Source organism: Patagioenas fasciata, chromosome 5 (genome assembly GCF_037038585.1).
Source record: "Patagioenas fasciata isolate bPatFas1 chromosome 5, bPatFas1.hap1, whole genome shotgun sequence".
In the NCBI taxonomy this organism is placed as follows: domain Eukaryota; kingdom Metazoa; phylum Chordata; class Aves; order Columbiformes; family Columbidae; genus Patagioenas; species Patagioenas fasciata.
The window spans coordinates 785319-803275 of NC_092524.1; the positions used below are offsets into that span (position 1 = coordinate 785319).

Sequence of the window (17957 nt, forward strand, 5' to 3'; positions counted from 1 at the left end):
CACAAACTCTACCCGAGGGGCCTCCACGGACCGCTGCGGAAATCTTCAGCCAGCTGTTTTCCAGATGAGCGTTTCCTCTCTTTCCTGCCAATAGCTGTTAATTTACTGTTGAGCTGGGCGATGGCACCTCCTGTGGTGCTGGGGTTGCAGACGTGGTGGTCAGGGCGCTGCCACTGGGACTGCAGAACAGGGAACTGCAAAACCAAGGAAGATAACAACACCTCAGATAACCGGTTGTCAGCCTGTTCCTTGCTGTGGAAGAGTTGTGCGTCCAGCACACCCTCGTGTTGGTCCTTCCCAGCCGCTCCTGAGCTGCTGCGCGGGGGGAGCTGGGGAACCAGCGCTGCTCGTGTGCTGGGTTCTCACCAGGGGCCAAAGGGATTTCCTCACAATACAAGCTGCATTTTCAGACGTGCGTTGCTGTTGTCAGAGAGATCAGAGTTTGAGCTCCAGAGCTTCCTCCCAGGGACGCTCCTCCCGTGAGACCGAAGACTCTTCTGTCCCTCCCAGCTGTGCTGCTGTGCTTCCGATGTCATCACTTGGTTTATTAAGCGATAACGACTTGTTGAAGTAGTGATGGATCAGTGAGACGCGGCTCACAGAACAGCCGTGACAAAGCTGACGCTTCCCTGTGCTGTTCTTTACCGGTGGTTGGTGAGGTGGCAGCGGGAAGGTGACACGGGCAGCCTGCCCTGGGTACCAGACAGGCCGAGTGCTGCGCTGTGCCCAAGTGTCCCCACGTGTCCCCGATCCCGTCTCAGCTCACCAGACTCAGTTGTTATTGGGGTCTCACTGTGCTGTGCGGTGTTTGTGAAGGATGGAAACGTAAAGTGCCAGAGTAAAACATTTCTTAATCACCTTTTTAGTCCCTTGCACGTGGGTATTAACCTGATGGGGTTTTTTACTGTGTGAAAATGACACCCAAGGGGAAATTTGTAGCAAACTCAAGCTTTACATCTTCCCGCTTCATAAATTGGGTGCTTTGTAGTTATTTCGGTTTTGGTCCAGATTTAAGTCTCTGAAATGCTGGTGCTGTGCTCATCTCCGGAGATGCAGGCGAGTGCGGGAGCTCCGGTTGCTGGAGCCGCTGGGTCGGGTGATCGCGGGGGTTCTGGGTGGACCGAAGGGGCTGCGGAGCTGCCGGCCGTGGGGCTCTCGGTGTTCAATGTCTGCTCTTCTTGAGCTCCCTGGTGAATGGTGGAGCTGCCTTTTCCCTTCCAGTGGCCTGGTCTTGCTTTGAATATTCTCCAGTGGATGACCATTGCTTATTTCTTCTAAACGTTTAAACATTTGCCCAAGTTTGCAGCTGTTTTCGGTCGGGTTGCTCAAGGCGAGTCGGGAAATGTGCAACAGGGGTTTTTCTGGAGTTTTTTCTCTGTGTTTCCATATATTTAAATCCTGCTTTGATTTTTGATGATTTGTGTGTGTGTCTGCTCCAGAACAACGAGGGGCTGGGGGCTTGAGGAGAAAGCTCCAGTTTGCTGCTCCATTCTGTGCCGCTTTGGGTCGTTCCCTCTGGTCTCCCGTGGGCGCAGCCGCTCCGCTCGTGTTTCCCTGTTCCAGCCTGCAGCGAACGCTTTGAGCTTTCTGTGCATTTGCTTACCTGCTTCGCTTTTTGTAAAAAATACACTCCAGTTTTGGCTTGAAACAGCAGGCTCTGGGGTTCGCCCCGTGCGTCCCTCGTGTGCTTGGTCCTGGTTGCGACGCTGTGATCAAAAGAACCTTTTTCGCTTTGGTTTTCCCATTTCCCGGCTCGTGGTGGGTGAGGAGAATGTGACTAATTGACCTGGTTTAATTGGAACAGCGCAGATGTGGGTTGGTGGGGGGATGAGGCTGTGCAACCCAACGCTTCCCATCAGCACCACTCGGGATTGGTTTCTCTTCGTTAGCAAGAACCCGTGCGGCTCCGGCTCTGCGCGTGGGGAGGGGAGGATGCCCATCAATAGCGTTTGGGCAACGTGGAAATGGAGACTTTAACATTTGCACACGCTTTGCAGGCTCATCCCGGGTACAATGTGAATTTCTCTGCACTGAATCCATTCCAGGAGCACAAGAAATGAATTAACCCGGTGCAATTTTGGTAGAGACTCTGTCCCGCTCCCACCCAAATGGGTTCTTCTGGACTGACCCCCAGGGTGAGGGCAAATAACTGCCTGGAGCTACTCATCTTCATTTGAAAACACACCTACCTGTGGTTTAATTGATGATACTGAAGAATAACTGGAGCCGTTTAACTGATTTGTCCTCACTGTGCTGTCCTGTTTGAAATAAAGCGTTTATAAATAAGAAAGGGGTCTGCTTCAAGTCGCCTGTGTTGCTCTCTTGCTTTTTACGCCGATCCACGTGTGGGTGAAGAAACCCGGCAGGCGGGGAAGGTTTATACGGGACATCGTTGCACTTGTACCCGCGGTGCCTGTGCCCAGCGCAACGGGACATTTTGGGAAAGGAAGGGAGGACGTTCCTGTTATTTGTGGGCAGGCGATGTGTCCCGGGAAGTTTCTAAATGGAGGTGGGTGACGGGTTGTGCCGGGTGTGATTGCTCTGCCAAAAGGCTCCGGGAACAAGGGGCTTGCGGCTGCATTTCGTGTGGGTTCTGGGTGCTCCATGCTGCCTGGGGTTTAGCTCATTTTATTTCGAAATTTCAAGAAGTGATAATACTGAGTGTGCTTCAGCCTTCCTCCAGATCGGCTCCCTCGGGGACTCCAGACACCGCGCCTGTACCAAGGAGCAGGTGAAGGGGCAGCGAGGTTCAGGCAGTGATTTGGGTGCTTTTAAATTAATATTCACATCTTAGCAGTTGGCAGACTCACCGTCCCATCCTTGGGAGAAGGACACAGGTCGCCAGGTGGAAGGAGCCTCGGGGACCGCTCGGCGGCTCTGCGGGCGATGTCCCTGTCACCCCTGTCCTGCCATCTCGAGGTGAAGTGGTGGCGTCCCCGCTGCAGCAGCTCACACAGAACTGTGATTTCCCAAGGAAAGGACCCGGAGCCGGCGTGGGGATGTCCAGCACATGGCAGATGGAGGAGCCGGAGCAGGCGAGTCCTGGGCTCGGCCCCAGGTGACACTGGGGACACCTCCGGGCTGGACAGGTACGTACCCTGGGACTTGGTGTAAACCTCTGACTCTTGGACCACCAGAAGGCTCTGAGTGACTTTTAAAAGGGAGGTTTTGCAACGCTGGAGCGTTAACGTGGCGATGGGGGCGTGGTGGCTCAGGACCTGGCTTTAGGGGCCTGGGACACCTCGGAGGGCTCGGTGCTGACCCTGCGCTCGGGACAGGGCAGAGAGGGGCTGAGGAGCAGAGGATGCAGCGAGGGAGCTGGTTTCCCATCAAAGGAGCAGCCCAGGGCCTGGGCACCAATCCCTGGTGCTGGGAAACCTCTGACTCAGGGCTGGAATCGAAATGTCCCCGGCGCTTCCCCGGCCGGCACCGTCACCCCGCTCCCACCTGCTCGCTGCGGCTGAACCGGGGCTCTGGTGGTTCCTCGGAAAGCCCTGGCAAACTGTGACCTGCAGGAACCTGCTTTGCTTTGCTTTGCTTTGCTTCGCTTTGCTTTGCTTTGCTTCGCTTTGCTTTGCTTCGCTTTGCTTCGCTTCGCTTTGCTTTGCTTCGCTTCGCTTCGCTCTGCTTTACTGGGAGAACCTGGCCTGGGTGCAGGACAGAGCTTGCTGGCTCCATTTTACCGCGGTTTTCCTGCTACAGGGTGATGTGAAGGAGCAGCTGCTGGTTTATTTGGAGCTGTTGAGCATAAGCCAACTGCAAAGTCTCTTAAATGTTGTAATTGACAAACTGTTGAGTTTTCTCCATCAGAAAACACGGATAGAATTAACATTTCCATAGGCTGACGTGGCTGATGTTTGAGTATTGTGTGCAGAGCACAAAGTCAGAGACAAAGCTGAACTTGGGGAAACGTTGCTGTGGGGAAGGGAAATGAAGGTTGAAACTGGCGGGAATGAGATTGAGCGTGGCTCCCGCAGACCGGCCGGGCGCCGGGTTTGAGGTACCGGGCACGGGAAGGCGGCCGGAGGTCCAGGTCCGGTCATCAGGTGGGTGCAGAGTGAAAACCTGAGCAGGGCTCAGGGCTTGGTGAACGCGGTGCAGGGCTGTTCTCTGCCTCTGGAGGTCCCGTAACAAAAATCCGCTTTTTATGTACTGGCCCGATGTCAGCTTGGGCGCGATGTGGAAGTTAAAGGCCTCTAGGATCAGGTTTTAATAACGGAGTTGTTTACGAGAAGCGGAAAGGCTGTGATCTGCCCGGCTGGGTTGCTCGTACCTCCGCGGGTCGCTTTGCGGGCCGGGTTAATGACGGGGGGGACGCTTCGCCGCCTGGTTCTGCAGCCGGGTCTCTGGTGCGGCGTTTGTTTGATGCGGGGAGCGCATCCCAGCGGCTCGGGGCCGGCACTGCGAGCGGCCCGGCCCTCGCTGCCGGCGGGGAGCGGGAGCGGGCGGGGAGCGGGGCTGTGAATGCGCAGCGTGCCTCCCTCAACATGAGAAATGAGGTGGTCAAAGGCTTGCAGAATCCTCCGGGTAAGGGCTGGGAGCAGATTGCGGCCGCTGCCGCGCCGGGGTGAGCTGGGGCCGGGCGCTCCGCTCGCCAGCACCGCGGCCCCGCGCCGTAGCGCTGCTCCATTTGGGAGCCCCACGTTTAAAGCTCCCATTGCCAACCCGGAGCAGGGAAACAGCCTGGTGGGTTCACACCGCCGGGACCACCCTCCCCAGCGGCGGCTCCGAAAGCTCTGGCCGAGCTGCACTGCCCGGACCCCTCAGGTCCCGCCCGCCTCCCCTGGCCGCGGGCAGCCCCCCCCAGCCCTCCAGCCTGTTATCAGTCTCACTTTCGAGGAATTCAACTTCCCATCGCATCAGGTTTGTGCCGCACAGAGGGAGCGCGGGGCCAATCGCCATGGAAAAGCTCTTTTCCAGGGAAAAAGCCATCATTTATTGCCTCGTGATTACAGGCTTGCGGAACAACAATGCGGTCAAGCTGCAAGTTTTGGGCTCGTACACCGTGCCATTTCGTCCTCCAGCACCGCAGGGTGGGCCCGGCGCTCCCACCGGCGTCTCCTTTAACCAGAAGCGCTGGAGGCGGCGGTTGTTGCCGCATCTGTTGGCCACGAGTGGTGGATCTGGCGCTGAAGCGGCTTCGCCTTCCAGCTCTGTTGGGTGAAGGGAAGTTATTTCTGCATTAAGCAGGTGAAACGGGGAATTTTCTTGGCCGTTTCCCAGGCTGGTCACCCCAAAACTGGGGTCTTGGGGCTGTTCGTCGCTCCCACCCAGCTCTTTGGCGCATGTGTATAAATCCAGACAGATAAGCCCAGAAATATATGCATAAATAGAACTGTATAAATGCAGACGTATATAAATATATATAACCAGATGCATTTAGTTTTTGAAGAATCTGTGGGTGCTGGGAGAGGTGCTGAGACATCGTGGGTGCCGCTGCGTGGGGGCAGCGCCTGCTGTGCCCTTTGCGGGGGATGTTCCTCTGGTGGGCTCTGCGGTTCAATCGAACGAGCTCGGACGTGGTTTATTGGTTCATTTTTTGGGGGGTTTTCCTTTTTAATGATGGCAGTGGTGGTTTTTCCTTTAGTTTGGTTTAGTTTTGCTCTGTTTCCTCCAGTAAATCCTGAACCGGGCGTAGGGACCGTGTGGGGAAAGGGAGGGAATCTGTGCTCCCGCAAATGGGCTGAAAGAAGAGACGGACACAACTGAACGGTTCTGCACTGAGACAATAAGGGTAATGATCTCGTTAATTATTAGCAGATTATAATAATGACCTCAATACTATTTTTTAAATGTTTTAATATGTTTAATTTTATTTATGTAACTATTTTAAGGTTGTAATTGTCAATGGATATGTAAGATCATAAATGTTTTCCAAAGGGACCCAAGTGACAAAAGTCGTGGCAAATAACCAAGAGTCCCGTAAATGGATTTGAAGCGTTTACTGCAGCGCAGTCAGGGGGTTCCTTCGGAGAAAACCAGAAGTGTGAGCGAGAGCGTCAAGTCCCGGTTCCTTTGTCCAGCAGGACCCATCACCCGTGGGGCTGCAACCCCACAGCGCTGGGGTGTGGCTGGAACCCCACAGCACTGAGTGTCACCGGAACCCCACAGCACTGAGTGTCACCGGAGCCCCACAGCGCTGGGGTGTCACTGGAACCCCACAGTGCCGGGATGTCACTGGAACCCCACAGTGCCGGGATGTCACTGGAACCCCACAGCACTGGGGTGTCACCGGAACCCCACAGCACTGGATGTCACTGGAACCCCACAGTGCCGGGATGTCACTGGAACCCCACAGCACTGAGATGTCACCGAGAACACCCTGGGCGTTTCTCCAAAGTAAGTTGCTTTTGGTTTTGTATTTGACGTTTTACTCTAAATTTCCGTGGAAAAGCTCCTGGGGAAGGTTTGGGCAGAAGTGACGCTGGTCCCCAAACCCAAATATTTCACCTCCTTCCTGCCCGCGGGTGACCAGAAGGAATTAATTAGCAGTGGAGGTTTTGGAGCCGTCCCCGAGGTCGGGGATGCTGGAGGGGCCGGGTGCTGTTGCCTGTGCAGCAGCAAACCCTGCTTCTCCTGGGCTGCGGAGCCCTGCCCGCTCATCAGTGCCCAGGGTCGGCACAAGCGTCGTTGTCATCGTCAGGTCCGTTGTCTCCATTAGCACAGGCAGCTGATGCGCCCGTGCGGGAGGCGCCGGAGCTCAGAGCAGCCGGGCCGGGCTCTGTGTCACCAAAAGACGCACACACAGCAAAGCAAACGCAGGAGGGCGTTAGGAAATGAGGAAAAACCCCAAACTGACCCGAGTGGCCCCTGCAAACCAGGAGCAGGGGTGCAGACAAGCGAGAAGCCCCAAGCCAGCGTCGCTGCGAGGAGAGGGCGCTCGGAACTAAAACACATTGGGAAAACCAATCTGTGGTAGCTCCTCGTTTCCTCCCATGGTCGGCTCACACGGACCTGCGCTGGTTGGAAACCGGGGTGTTCATCTTGCATGGTGAGAAAGAGCAAAACATAGGTGTAAACCGGGGAAAACAGCCCAATGGGGCCAGCGAGGGGCTGGGGGTGCAGAGTGGGTCCTGGGTGCTGAGTCCTCAGGAGCCCTTAACTTCAACCATTCCTTTGACAACAACTTCAATAGTTCAGGTGGCTGCTGTTGTCTGGGTTGTTGTTGTGGTTTGGTTGGGTTTGGTGGTGTTGGTTGGCTGCTGGTTCCGAGGGGGTTTTGTGTGTGTGGTTTTTGTTGGTTGGTTCTTTTTATAAATTACTGTTTGATATGTGGGGCGGGGGCTTTTGAGTTTGGCTGGGTTTTGGCTGATTGGTCGGTTTTGTGTGTTTGGTGGTGCTTTCCTGGTTTGGTTTGGCCCAGTTGGTTGGTTTGGGGTGTTTTTGGTGTGTGCTTTGTTGGTTGCTTGGTTCTTTGTTTCATCTCTTGTGGGTTTTGTTGGGTGTTTTCTTCTTTTTGTTTGGTTTGGTTTGTGTCGGTGTTGGTTGGCTCTTCTGTTTGCTTGAGGTTGGTTTTGGTTGGTTTGATGCTTTTCTTTTCTTGGTTTGGTTTGGTTTTGGTTGTTTGGGTTTGGTTTTATTTGCTTGGGGTTGGTTTTGGGTGGTTTGGTGCTTTTCTTCTTTTCATTTGGTTTGGTTTGTGTCAGTTGGTTTAGTTTGGTTGGTTTGAGGTTTTGTTTGTTTGGGGTTGGTTTTGGTTGGTTGGTTTGTGTTGGTTGGTTGGTTGGTTTGTGCTGGTTGGTTGGGGTTGGTTTTGTTTGTTTGGTTGGGATTGGTTTTGGTTGGTTTGGGGTTTGTTTGTTCAGTTGGGGTTGGTTTGGGTTGGTTTGGGGTTTGTTTGTTCGGTTGGGGTTGATTTGGGTTGGTTTGGGGTTTGTTTGTTCGGTTGGGGTTGGTTTGGGTTGGTTTGGGGTTTGTTTGTTTGGTTGGGGTTGGTTTGGGTTGGTTTGGAGTTGGTTTTGGTTGGTTTGGGGTTTGTTTGTTCGGTTGGGGTTGGTTTTGGTTGCTTTGGGGTTTGTTTGTTTGTTTGGGGTTGGTTTTGTTTGTTTGGTTGGGGTTGGTTTTGTTTGCTTTGGGGTTGGTTTTGTTTGCTTTGGGGTTGGTTTGTTTGGTTGGGGTTGGTTTTGTTTGGTTGGGGTTGGTTTTGTTTGGTTGGGGTTGGTTTTGTTTGGTTGGGGTTGGTTTGTTTGGTTGGGGTTGGTTTTGTTTGGTTGGGGTTGGTTTTGTTTGCTTTGGGGTTTGTTTGGTTGGTTTTGGTTGCTTTGGGGTTTGTTTGTTTGTGGGTTTTAGTGTTTTCCTTGTTCATTTCCCCTTATCACCGCCAGCCTGTTTTCTCTTTAAGTATGTGCTGGAACACCAGTGGTCAAGGGCTCATGTTTTATACCAAACATGGGCAAAGAAACAATTACAGCCGGGTTTTCTGACGAACGAGCTTCTGCTGGAGACAGACCAAGCTCAGGACACACTGAAGCAGCAGCAGGCTACAACTGGCTTTATGAAAATGGATGATTTTAAGCGAAGTTTGACGTTTTCAGGTGCGTTTTCTGAACAGGTGTGAAGATGAGCCAGCTCTGATTTCTCCCGCTACGCGGTCACCTCTCAGACGCCTCCCGGTGCCACCAGCCCGCTCTGTGGGGACAACAGGTGACGGAAGCTGGGGCTGCGCTGTCGCTCCTGGTAAGACGCTCCGCATATTCTCGATGGCACTTGGTGCTCCAGCATTGGCTCCATTTTACTTGTCCGCTCATCTGAAGGCTCAAGGGTATGGTTATTGAAACATCCTTCGCGTCTTGTATGTAATGGTTGGACAGAGCAATGTGGAGGGTTAGAGACCTCGTGTGAAGCCCCAGAGCAGCCGGGTTATGCAGATATTTATTTTCTGCCTTTCCTGGGCAAAGACGTTTTTCATCAGTATTTCAAATGGAAAACCTGACTTTTATTACTGATTCTATAGAAGGGATGAGAGAGCAGAACATGCATTAAGTAATAGAGCTATAGAAGAACAAGTTTTGCGGTGCTCTTGGGGACACCTTCTCATCTCAGAATTTCCAGAAGGACTTATTTTGGTTGTCCCTTCTCTCATCATCTATCTTTTACATTTTATCAGATGTAGTTTGTAGAGGATGAAGGTCATGCCAAAAATACCCTTTTGTCCAGAAGGTAAATAATTCAGACTTGGATCTTCTAAAAGACCTAAAAAAGAATTAATTAAGCACAGATATTTCAAGCTACGAAGGTGCTTAATTTCCATTGATTTTAATTCCCTCAAGGAGATTTAATGGGATTTTATGCCCTAAATTCTTTGAAAATATCAGTATACTCTGACTGGAGTCATCCCAAAGCACATTTATGCTTTATGATAGAAACAGATGGTTGCATTGTTTCTTGTTCACCCCTCCAGCTTTTTAATGTTGTCCATGTTAACCGTTTCCCGCTTGAGCAAGGCAGAGTGAAGAACCAGGTAGCTCTGTGCCACAAAGAGTTTATACTTTAGTAAAATAAGAAAGATAACGGCTGCAGTAACCTGACACAGTAGATGGTTGATTTGTGGTTGTTGCAGTCACCGCAGGAGCTGGCGATGTTTGTCCTTTCCGCAGGGAGGATGGAGAACGAAAGCTGCACGGGAACTCAATGGATGTGGCAGGCAAACCAAGACTGACACAGGCCAAGGGCAGCAGCGCCATGAGAAACCCAAGTACCAGCTCCTGTCGTTTGATTAACTCAGGTTGTGCTTGGAAAATAATGAAGTGTGAGCCTTTGGGTACGTCTGCCTTTGGTTCTTTTTCTCCTTTGCACCAGAGTGATTCAGTTATAACCGATTTCTCCTCCCACAGCTGGATCGCACGAACTCACCAACGCTGGGGGATGGACACCTGGACCCACTTTCTCACCGTATTCCACCGCCCCGGAGGAACTTCTAGGGAAACATAGTAAGTATTTCAAATGTTCACTCAAGGAATATTAACTATGCTTCCTTAAGGCAGTGTTGGCAATAGGTTTATTTAATTAGCGTTTCATTGCACTGCGTCGTTAGGAACACAGACCCTCCATGGAAACACTGGGCTGTGCAGCTGCTACAAGGACGCCACACCACGACTTGAGGAAAAGATTTTAAGCAGGTTCTTGTGTTCAAATGAACCAAACTTTGCTCCCCAGCCAATGATGTTCCAATCGTTGTGGATACTGGGAGAAGCTGTAGAGAAATCGTCCCAGAGAAAAAGAACGAGGAAAAGATCTTTCTTCCTACCTGCAGAACCAGAAACCTGTCATGTCATCGCTGTTTTCATGGGCCTTTTTATTAAAAGCAGATTTCCACAGAGAATTAATGAAATACAAAAAAGAACGTAACTGAAATGTAAATTAACAGTTCCCCAAACCCAGCATTTTGCAGCCAAAATTAACAGGGATTGTGACCATCACCAATCCCTGCAATAGCCTCCAGCCTTACTGTGGAAAACCATTCTGCTTTATCTGACAATTAAAGTAGTTAAGTAAGTCAACACTTTTCTTATTTGACAAAGCCATCAATGCTATTTCAAATTCACCGAGTTACCAACTGCAGCCACACGCTCTTTGCTTTTACTGCGCTACATCCACCGGGAAAATCAGCTGGAGCAACAGCCCGGAGGAAAATACGATCCTGAGGAATCCTGTTATTGTCATTTGTGACCAACACCCGGAGCGCGGGGCTCTTCCAAGCAACATCTCGAGACGTGGCTCAAGGCTGAAGTTCAGCAGATTCTGCTGGCGCTTGACCAGCAGCTGGAGATCCGGAAGGTGCCAGAGAAAGGAGATTTTGCGGCCACCGGCCGTGGGTGGCACGGGGGACGAGGCGCTGTGGTCAGTCTTTAGCGTCGCCCACGCCGTCGGCGTTGATGGCAAACATGGCTTCGGCCTCGGGCAGGCACGGCGAGTCGTAAATCTTGCAGATTCTGGTTTCACCGCGGCCTTTTCGCAGATACAGCCTGTGCGGGGAGAAGGAAACACCACAGGTCAGTTAATCGCTGTCATCATCATTAGAAAGTGACGTTAGCACATGAACACGGCCCACAGGAACTCCTGAAAACACCGCTGCTTTTACTGCAGATTCGTGAGCGCTCGGAGTCGCGCTCATCTGCTGAAAAGCCATCGACAGACTATGTGGAAACCCAGAATTCAGAGGTAATTGGCTCATTTCCTAACATCTCCCAAAATAAGGCCGAGGGAAGGTGACAAGCCGTTCTCTCACCTCGTGGTGGAAGCGTGGGCGATGATGTTTCCTCCGATGGGTTTTTTGGGATCTGCAGCAAACATGGCAGCTCCGTCCACCTGCGCCACCACTTGGTTGGTGATCACGACCGCCACGCCAAACTGTACCGAGAGAAACAACACACCCGAATGCTGTTATTTTCCACAATCTGAACGAAGTGGGGAGAAAGAAAGAAAAAAAAGACACTTTTGGTGTCCATAACCACTCTGTCATGCTCTCAAAGCAAAACGAAGCGGACACGGAGAGGGCAGAAAGCCCTTTGTACGCAATGGCGAAGCTTTCCCCGGCTCCCGCTCACCTCGTCGGCCAAGCGCAGCAGCATCCGCAGGAAGCGCGCCAGGTGCATCTGCCGCGCCGCCAGCTCGCCCCTGCCCGAGTAGTCGGTGCGGTAGAGCGCCGTGGCGCTGTCCACCACCAGCAGCGCGTACCTGCCGGCACGGCAACACAAACACGGTTTCGGCACCATACAAAACTGACATTATTGAACTCTTATTAACTAGCCCGGAATTTACTGGTTTGACCCCACAGACAGGTTCCTACAACTCATCCGCCACCTCCTTCCCTTCAAGGACTACACACACCTTATTTCCAAGCCCCGGTTTCCGCAGTGCTCGGTGTACCCCAAATCACCACTCTTTACTTCTGAAAACAACTATACACCGAGCTCTAGGATTGTTTCTCAGGCTGGTGCTTGTCTCTGTACAGTAACATCATTGTTGCAGCTCAAGTCAGTTGCTGCCACCCAACATTTAACAGCACAAGGTAATAACTCACAGCTGATACACCCAGCTTTTTATTTGGGTGTGCCAAAGCCTACTCCAGTCTGAGACTAACACAACCGGAGCTAATGGTGCTAAGCACTGAAGAAAACGAGGATATTGCATTAAAGTTAACTTTGGAAGTAAACATTTATGTTGACATTTCACAATTTTGTGATCACTACATGTTCATCATCCCCAGGGAGCTTTGTCACATGAATTATTATGTGATATGAACACCCCGTCTAGGTCAGTCTTACCGGGACTCGGCCATCATAGCAGACGCCTGATACAGGAGCTGGGTCTGATGATCTGTGTTGAAACCTCGAGCGTACGCCACGTTATCCAGGACGTCACTGCCAGACAAGCCGTACCTGCAGGAATCAGTGGGGAGAAACCAATGTCTAAGTGACAACTTCATCAAGAGCAGTTATCTACCTAAAGCTAGAACTAAAAATTCACATTCTTGGGAGAGTCACAACTTGGTGATGAAAAGAGCACAGAATGATTGAAAACCAGTTTTGAAGGATATTTTTCCTGCCTAGGAACAACAGTAAAGTAGAACAGCAGGCATTTTACTTGAAAATAAAACCATAGGCAAGGAAAGCTGCCATTCTGGAACAGAATATTCCAAAAGCAATATATTGCTAATAAAACGCAGTGATAAACAGCCTTCCGCCTGCAATACCGCTGTCAGGGTTTTACTACCAAAATAAAAAAATAGATAGTTACATTCAACATCTTGTATTTAAATGATTCACACGGGACTTTGAGGAATCCTGTAGAATCTGGACAACCAGTTGATTATCCTCCTTGGATCTGAACTGCATCATATTTTTTCCAACGAGAGAGAACATACATACGTAGTTTGTTCTGCTTTTTCATTTCACGCTACATCCCATCAGAGCACCCTGGGGCAGAGGCAGGGGGTGAGAAACCAGCTTTTCAGCCGGTCAGTGACGCCCTCCTACTTCCTAACAACATTTTGGCAGCGCTGTTGCTTTAACCTTTTAACAAAAGGATCTTTGTTTCAAGTTGTTGGGAGAACTTAAGAAAAATCTCAATGTATCTCATGTCCAGTAAAACTGGACTTGAAAGAGATGGTGGTAAGAAGTGAAGCCATCCCCTTGCAGGGCAGTGATGCCAGCCACTGACATAGCCCAGTGAAACCAGCAACCCTTATAAATCACAGCACAAAAAGTGATCTAACGTGCGGGTAGGTGGGCAGACAACCAGAATACAGCCAGCTTTTTCTTTGGCTGGTTTTTAGGGACAGTTCTTACTGCAACAGTCCCATGAATTTAAGGCAACAGGCTGATTACACAGTGATCCTTGTTAAATAATGAAGATATCCCATGAGTAATTGCACTCCTTTCTTAGCAAGAGCTGCAAGCACAGACCGTTCGGCCACGGCGAGGAGCCGCTCTGGGCGGAAGGTGCCCTCGGTGTCGATGTACATGGCCTTTCCTTCCCCGCCTCCCCGGTCGATGGGCAGCTAAAGGAAAACAAAGACAAAATAAAATACCAACAAATAATCCAGTTATTGCCTTAACCCCCAACTGCCATCACACACTAAATACCATACCAAGCTATTGTGACTGAGGTCACATTTATCTGTGAAAAAATCAGAGGAAAGATTCCTGTTTTCAAACTCTGATACCCACATGAGAGAACAGGAGTTTCACCTGGAGCTGGTACGTTTGGGTGCATAAAGGTGTTAACTAAATGATCAAATTAAGCCCAAACCCTCTAATATTTTATGAAATAACAGCCTCTCCAAGTAATAAACACTATTATTGGTTTAAACTAACATTAGTTACTCCGAACTGACGTACTGTTTGACAGCAAGGCTGAAGGTTTTTACAAAAATAAGTGAAGTAAGCTTAGGATATATTGATATTAGGGAAAAAAAAAAAGCATCTAGTCACAGAAACTCGGTGAACCCAACACGGTTTCTTCTCTGGAATTTTCAGCACTCCTGTGATAAGAAAGCAGAGCACCTGAAGACAGATCAACCGCTTCTCTGCTTTTAAGAGCTAGAATTCTGCTACAAGGCTCACCTGTTCCATTTTGTTGTCAGGAAAAAGAAACCAAACTACAGAACATGTCAAATACAGGCAAAAAACATTACAGATTTAATTTCTGCTCAAGTAATCCCAGTAAGCATAGTAGGCACGAAACCAAAGATCCTAGAAAGCTGCAAGTACAGCCAGGGGTGCTGCAGGTGTTTTGGGGGCTCTTTGTGAACAAATGAAAACGCTCATATTCTCTGCGGCTCTTTACCACGTATCTCATTGGTGTTGGCTGGGAACAGCGCACAAATGAGCAAAGATCCCAAAGCTGTGTTGTCTGAACACTCAATTGCAGGACAGTGCACTACTCACTTGACAGGTTACAGCCAGGGTATGGCACAGCTGTGTCTTCCCAGTACGGAACTCCCCAAATAACTCCGTTATGGACCCTGTTTCTATTCCTCCTGAAAGAAAAAGGAAAAAGGTCACATACTTCAAACAAAGACCAGGCGTATAAAGTATCACATTTACGGCAGCTCATCTAAACACTTTCTTTGGTTAAAAGTTTCAACACTACTTGGAAAAACTGCTTTTCTACTGAGGTTTGTCCACGCTGCAGATAAGAAGTTCAGATAAGTGTAATTTCGAAGATGCTGAAAAGCCGAAATGCCTTGTTTTGTGATTACAAGGAGGAACGGGGAGAAGATGATACCTGGTTTTGTTTCCTTTCAATAGATCATAGACTGGAAACTAGAAACATGCAAACTGAACAGCTCTGGGTATTGCATCAGGACCAAAAGGTTTAAAAATGATTTCTGCAGCACTTAATAGAAAAATCAACAGTGATACAGGAGAGCAGCACTTGAGGAGACATTCCCTTCAACCAGAACTCGTGTGCCTTCTGGGGTTTTGTCCAAGGATCATGTTCACCAGAAAAAAAAAGCATAAAATGAAGGCTAATCAATAAAGAGAAATAAAGTGATTGATTACCTTGAAGCAGTTTATCGAGTTCTTTGGAGCCGGTGGTGATCTGGATGATCTCCGACCTTCGCTGGTGGAATTCGGTTGCTGTGGTGAAACCCATCGGAACCAGTTTAGCTGCTTCAGCCTGAAGAAAACCAAAATAAACAGTGCAAGGAGCGCTCATCCCATTCAATTACCCCCTCCAGTAATTAATACTATAATTTTCCTTTTGCCAAATGGAGAAGCACCTGTATAATTTGATGCATACATTTTATACCACGTACCATATATGAGTTGGTAACTCTGAACAGAACTGAACTTCTGCCCAAAGAAAAAGCTTCAACATCTGTTTCGTGTATTTAATGGAAATCCCCCCCTTCCTGTCCCCCAGCCTGGCAGCTCCGTTCTGTCCCCACGGAGCTGCACACACTGGGGTGGAAACACAGCCTGCCGGGAATGCTGTCTGCCCAAAACCGAATAAACACGCAGAGTAAGAACAGGACGGGAGTTAAACATCGTGTTAGGGCCGATTTGGATAAATAAGAACTGGTTTGGCAGAAACTCCACGTTCTGCCCCAGAAGATGCAACTTGAGCTTCACACTCGGTCCCCAGGAGACCCCAGGTCCCAGGGTGAACACCCGGTGAGACACACAATTAACATGTGTAATTAAAATGTGACAGAACAGTGGCATCCTCTGCCTTGACACCTGCCAAGAGCGGGTGCTCAGGGCAAGAGTGTGACGAATCGGGGAACACGGGGCCGACCCTCTCTCTGCTAGTTCCACTCCTTCAGTTAACGAGCTTCTTGAGGTGTTTTAGTGGTTTTGGTGTCTTAGTGTTTTTTGCCTCTTTGCATCAAAAGTCACGTTATATCTCTAACCATCTTTACTGCCTTTCTCAGCATATTGTCAACAGAGACCTTCCAAAATCACCACAACACTTTAAGCCAGTGGACATAAAACTTCTTGAATATCTTGGGTTAAAGCTTTTCCAGAACACCCTTACCAAGATTTTGTCAGCTTTGGCTTCACTGATGCCTTTAATATTCAGCAGCTCCTTCTTTGGTGCGTAAGCAACAGCCTCCACTGTGTGAAATCCCGCTTCTTCCAATTTCTTCACATCATTTGCGTTTATACCGCATTGCTGAAAGGGAGAGGGAAAAAAGGACACATTACAACACAAGTACCTTAACGTAACTTCCACTGAATGCCTTCAACTGGCTTCAGATCTGGATCAAACCCCATTGTTACAAGTCAGCGTACTGAACGCTACATCCCTGTTCACTTATACACAGAGAACCACAAATAAATCTGTTTACCAGTGCAACATTTGCATCAGCTATTAACTATATAGATAGCACAGAAAGGCAGAAGATACCATTATCTGGTTTAATAGATGCTGGAGATAACGAATACACGTTAGGAAAAGATAGCAGGTAATACAACACAAAACAGAACTGTGAGCGTGGTGGGGGTTTTGCTTTGTTCTGGTTTTTTTTGGACAAAACCCAAGTGAGAATTTAGCAACACCATTTTCAGATACGACTTGTGCCGAAGGAAAAGGACCAGCAGGTGTATTGGGAAGCGGCTCTAGCGCTGACTGCACACCCACCTCCAGCCTGGAGACGAGCTGTGGCCCAAAGCTCTCGTCCTCTGCCGAGGTGTCTGCGTTCACATCCAGCTGCATCGCCATCGCCCCCCTAGGAGAAAACAAACAACTCTGGGACACAGCACACGCCATCCAAACAAGGTATGCGTGCAAAGTGGTTCGAAACATATCAACGGATCACCCTAAGTCGTATGTGATGGTTTTCTCCCTCCCATATCTCTCAGTGCATGGTATGGGAGCGCTGTAAGAAATACCTTTTGTGTGCTTTCCTACGTAGTATTAAACATTAAAAAAGAAATCCAAACCACTCCTGTTACCTTGTAAAGAATAATAAGAGGCCTATTGAGAGCTCCATAGTATTTAGGAGTGCAATAGAACAAATACAGTTTGCTATTAGCAGTATTTAGCAAGCAGTTATGGCTCACGATAGAAGATGGATCTGGCACTGGATGTCCCAGCGGGGCTGTGCCCAGGGTCCTGCCCTCTGCACAACCGCAGCGCCTGAGCCTGGACGGGGCTTCTGCACAGCAGGCAGGGGCGGGACGGGGGCACCGACGGCCGGGGAACCGGGGGAATGGGGACTGTCCAGTGCGGACACAGCGCTGCGCAGGGACCGCGCCCGGGCCTGGATGTGGATGAGCCGCACGGGCACCCACGGCCTCCCGGGCACCGGCGTCCGGCGGCGACAGCAGAAGCACCGGGGAACCGGCGAGACAGCGGGACCGCCCCGCGCCCGCACCGCCTGTTCCCCGGGGGCAGCAGAGACACCGCGGGCAGGAGGCCCCGGGCCCAACCGGCACCCCCGGCCCGGCCGCCACCGCCTCCGGGTCGCACCGCGTGTCAGACCCGCCTTCTGTTTCCTACTCTGGCTGCCCCCACCTCGTCCAGTTTCACTATTTCTTCCCATTTCCCCTCACATTCCGCCTCGGGTGCCGCCCCGCCCCGCCCCGCCCTCAGGCCGCCGGAGCCGCTCGCCAGGCCAGGCCGGTCACCGGCGCGCAGGCCGCTGTTCGCCCGCCCGCTCCCCGCAGCGGAGGGGGAGGCCGCGGCGGGTCCCGGGTCGGTCACTGACCCCGCGGTGGTCCCGGGTCACTCACCCGCGGCGGGGCCAGCGGTCCCGGGTCACTCGCTCCGGACACTCGCGGCCGCCACCGGTTCGGAGGAGCCCGCCACCGCGTCACGTGACGGCGCGCGCGCAAAGCCCCGCCCCTTCCCTGGCGGCGCCTTAAAGGGGCCGCGTCCCTCTGCCCGCGCGCGGCGTGGGGCCGTGGGCAGGGGTGATGATGTGCTCGTAGAGATCAAGCACACAGTTGGGCAGAGCAGGCTGTCTCTTTCCTTTCCTTTTTATGCCCCCCCCCATTTTATTT

General features: G+C 50.8%; 1 protein-coding gene and 1 long non-coding RNA gene across 2 annotated transcripts; one reads left to right on the forward strand and one right to left on the reverse strand.

The window, feature by feature from the left end:
* The first annotated feature begins 4968 nt into the window (after positions 1-4968).
* LOC139828054 (uncharacterized) lies at positions 4969-16888 on the forward strand. Its single transcript, XR_011739219.1, has 6 exons — positions 4969-5734; positions 5835-6339; positions 8552-8676; positions 9597-9760; positions 9834-9929; positions 10042-16888. It is a non-coding gene; the product is annotated as an uncharacterized lncRNA (long non-coding RNA).
* On the reverse strand, positions 10278-17486 carry RAD51 (RAD51 recombinase). The gene is made up of 10 exons (XM_065838987.2): positions 17425-17486; positions 16594-16681; positions 15988-16125; positions 15009-15126; positions 14391-14482; positions 13407-13501; positions 12267-12380; positions 11547-11676; positions 11228-11349; positions 10278-10964 (listed from the first exon to the last, which is right to left on the reverse strand). The coding sequence occupies exons 2-10, from the start codon at positions 16672-16674 to the stop codon at positions 10841-10843; spliced, it is 1014 nt and encodes a 337-aa protein (XP_065695059.1). The 5' UTR covers positions 16675-16681; positions 17425-17486; the 3' UTR covers positions 10278-10840.
* Positions 17487-17957: the final 471 nt, after the last annotated feature.

Excerpts from the sequence above, each read along its gene's own strand:
- RAD51 (XM_065838987.2), bottom strand. The coding sequence starts at position 16,674 with ATGGCGATGCAGCTGGATGTGAACGCAGACACCTCGGCAGAGGACGAG. Across the intron at positions 16,126-16,593 it reads AGCTCGTCTCCAGGCTGGAG|CAATGCGGTATAAACGCAAA; the intron begins GTGGGTGTGCAG and ends TCTCCCTTTCAG. Across the intron at positions 11,350-11,546 it reads TGCTGCGCTTGGCCGACGAG|TTTGGCGTGGCGGTCGTGAT; the intron begins GTGAGCGGGAGC and ends CTCTCGGTACAG.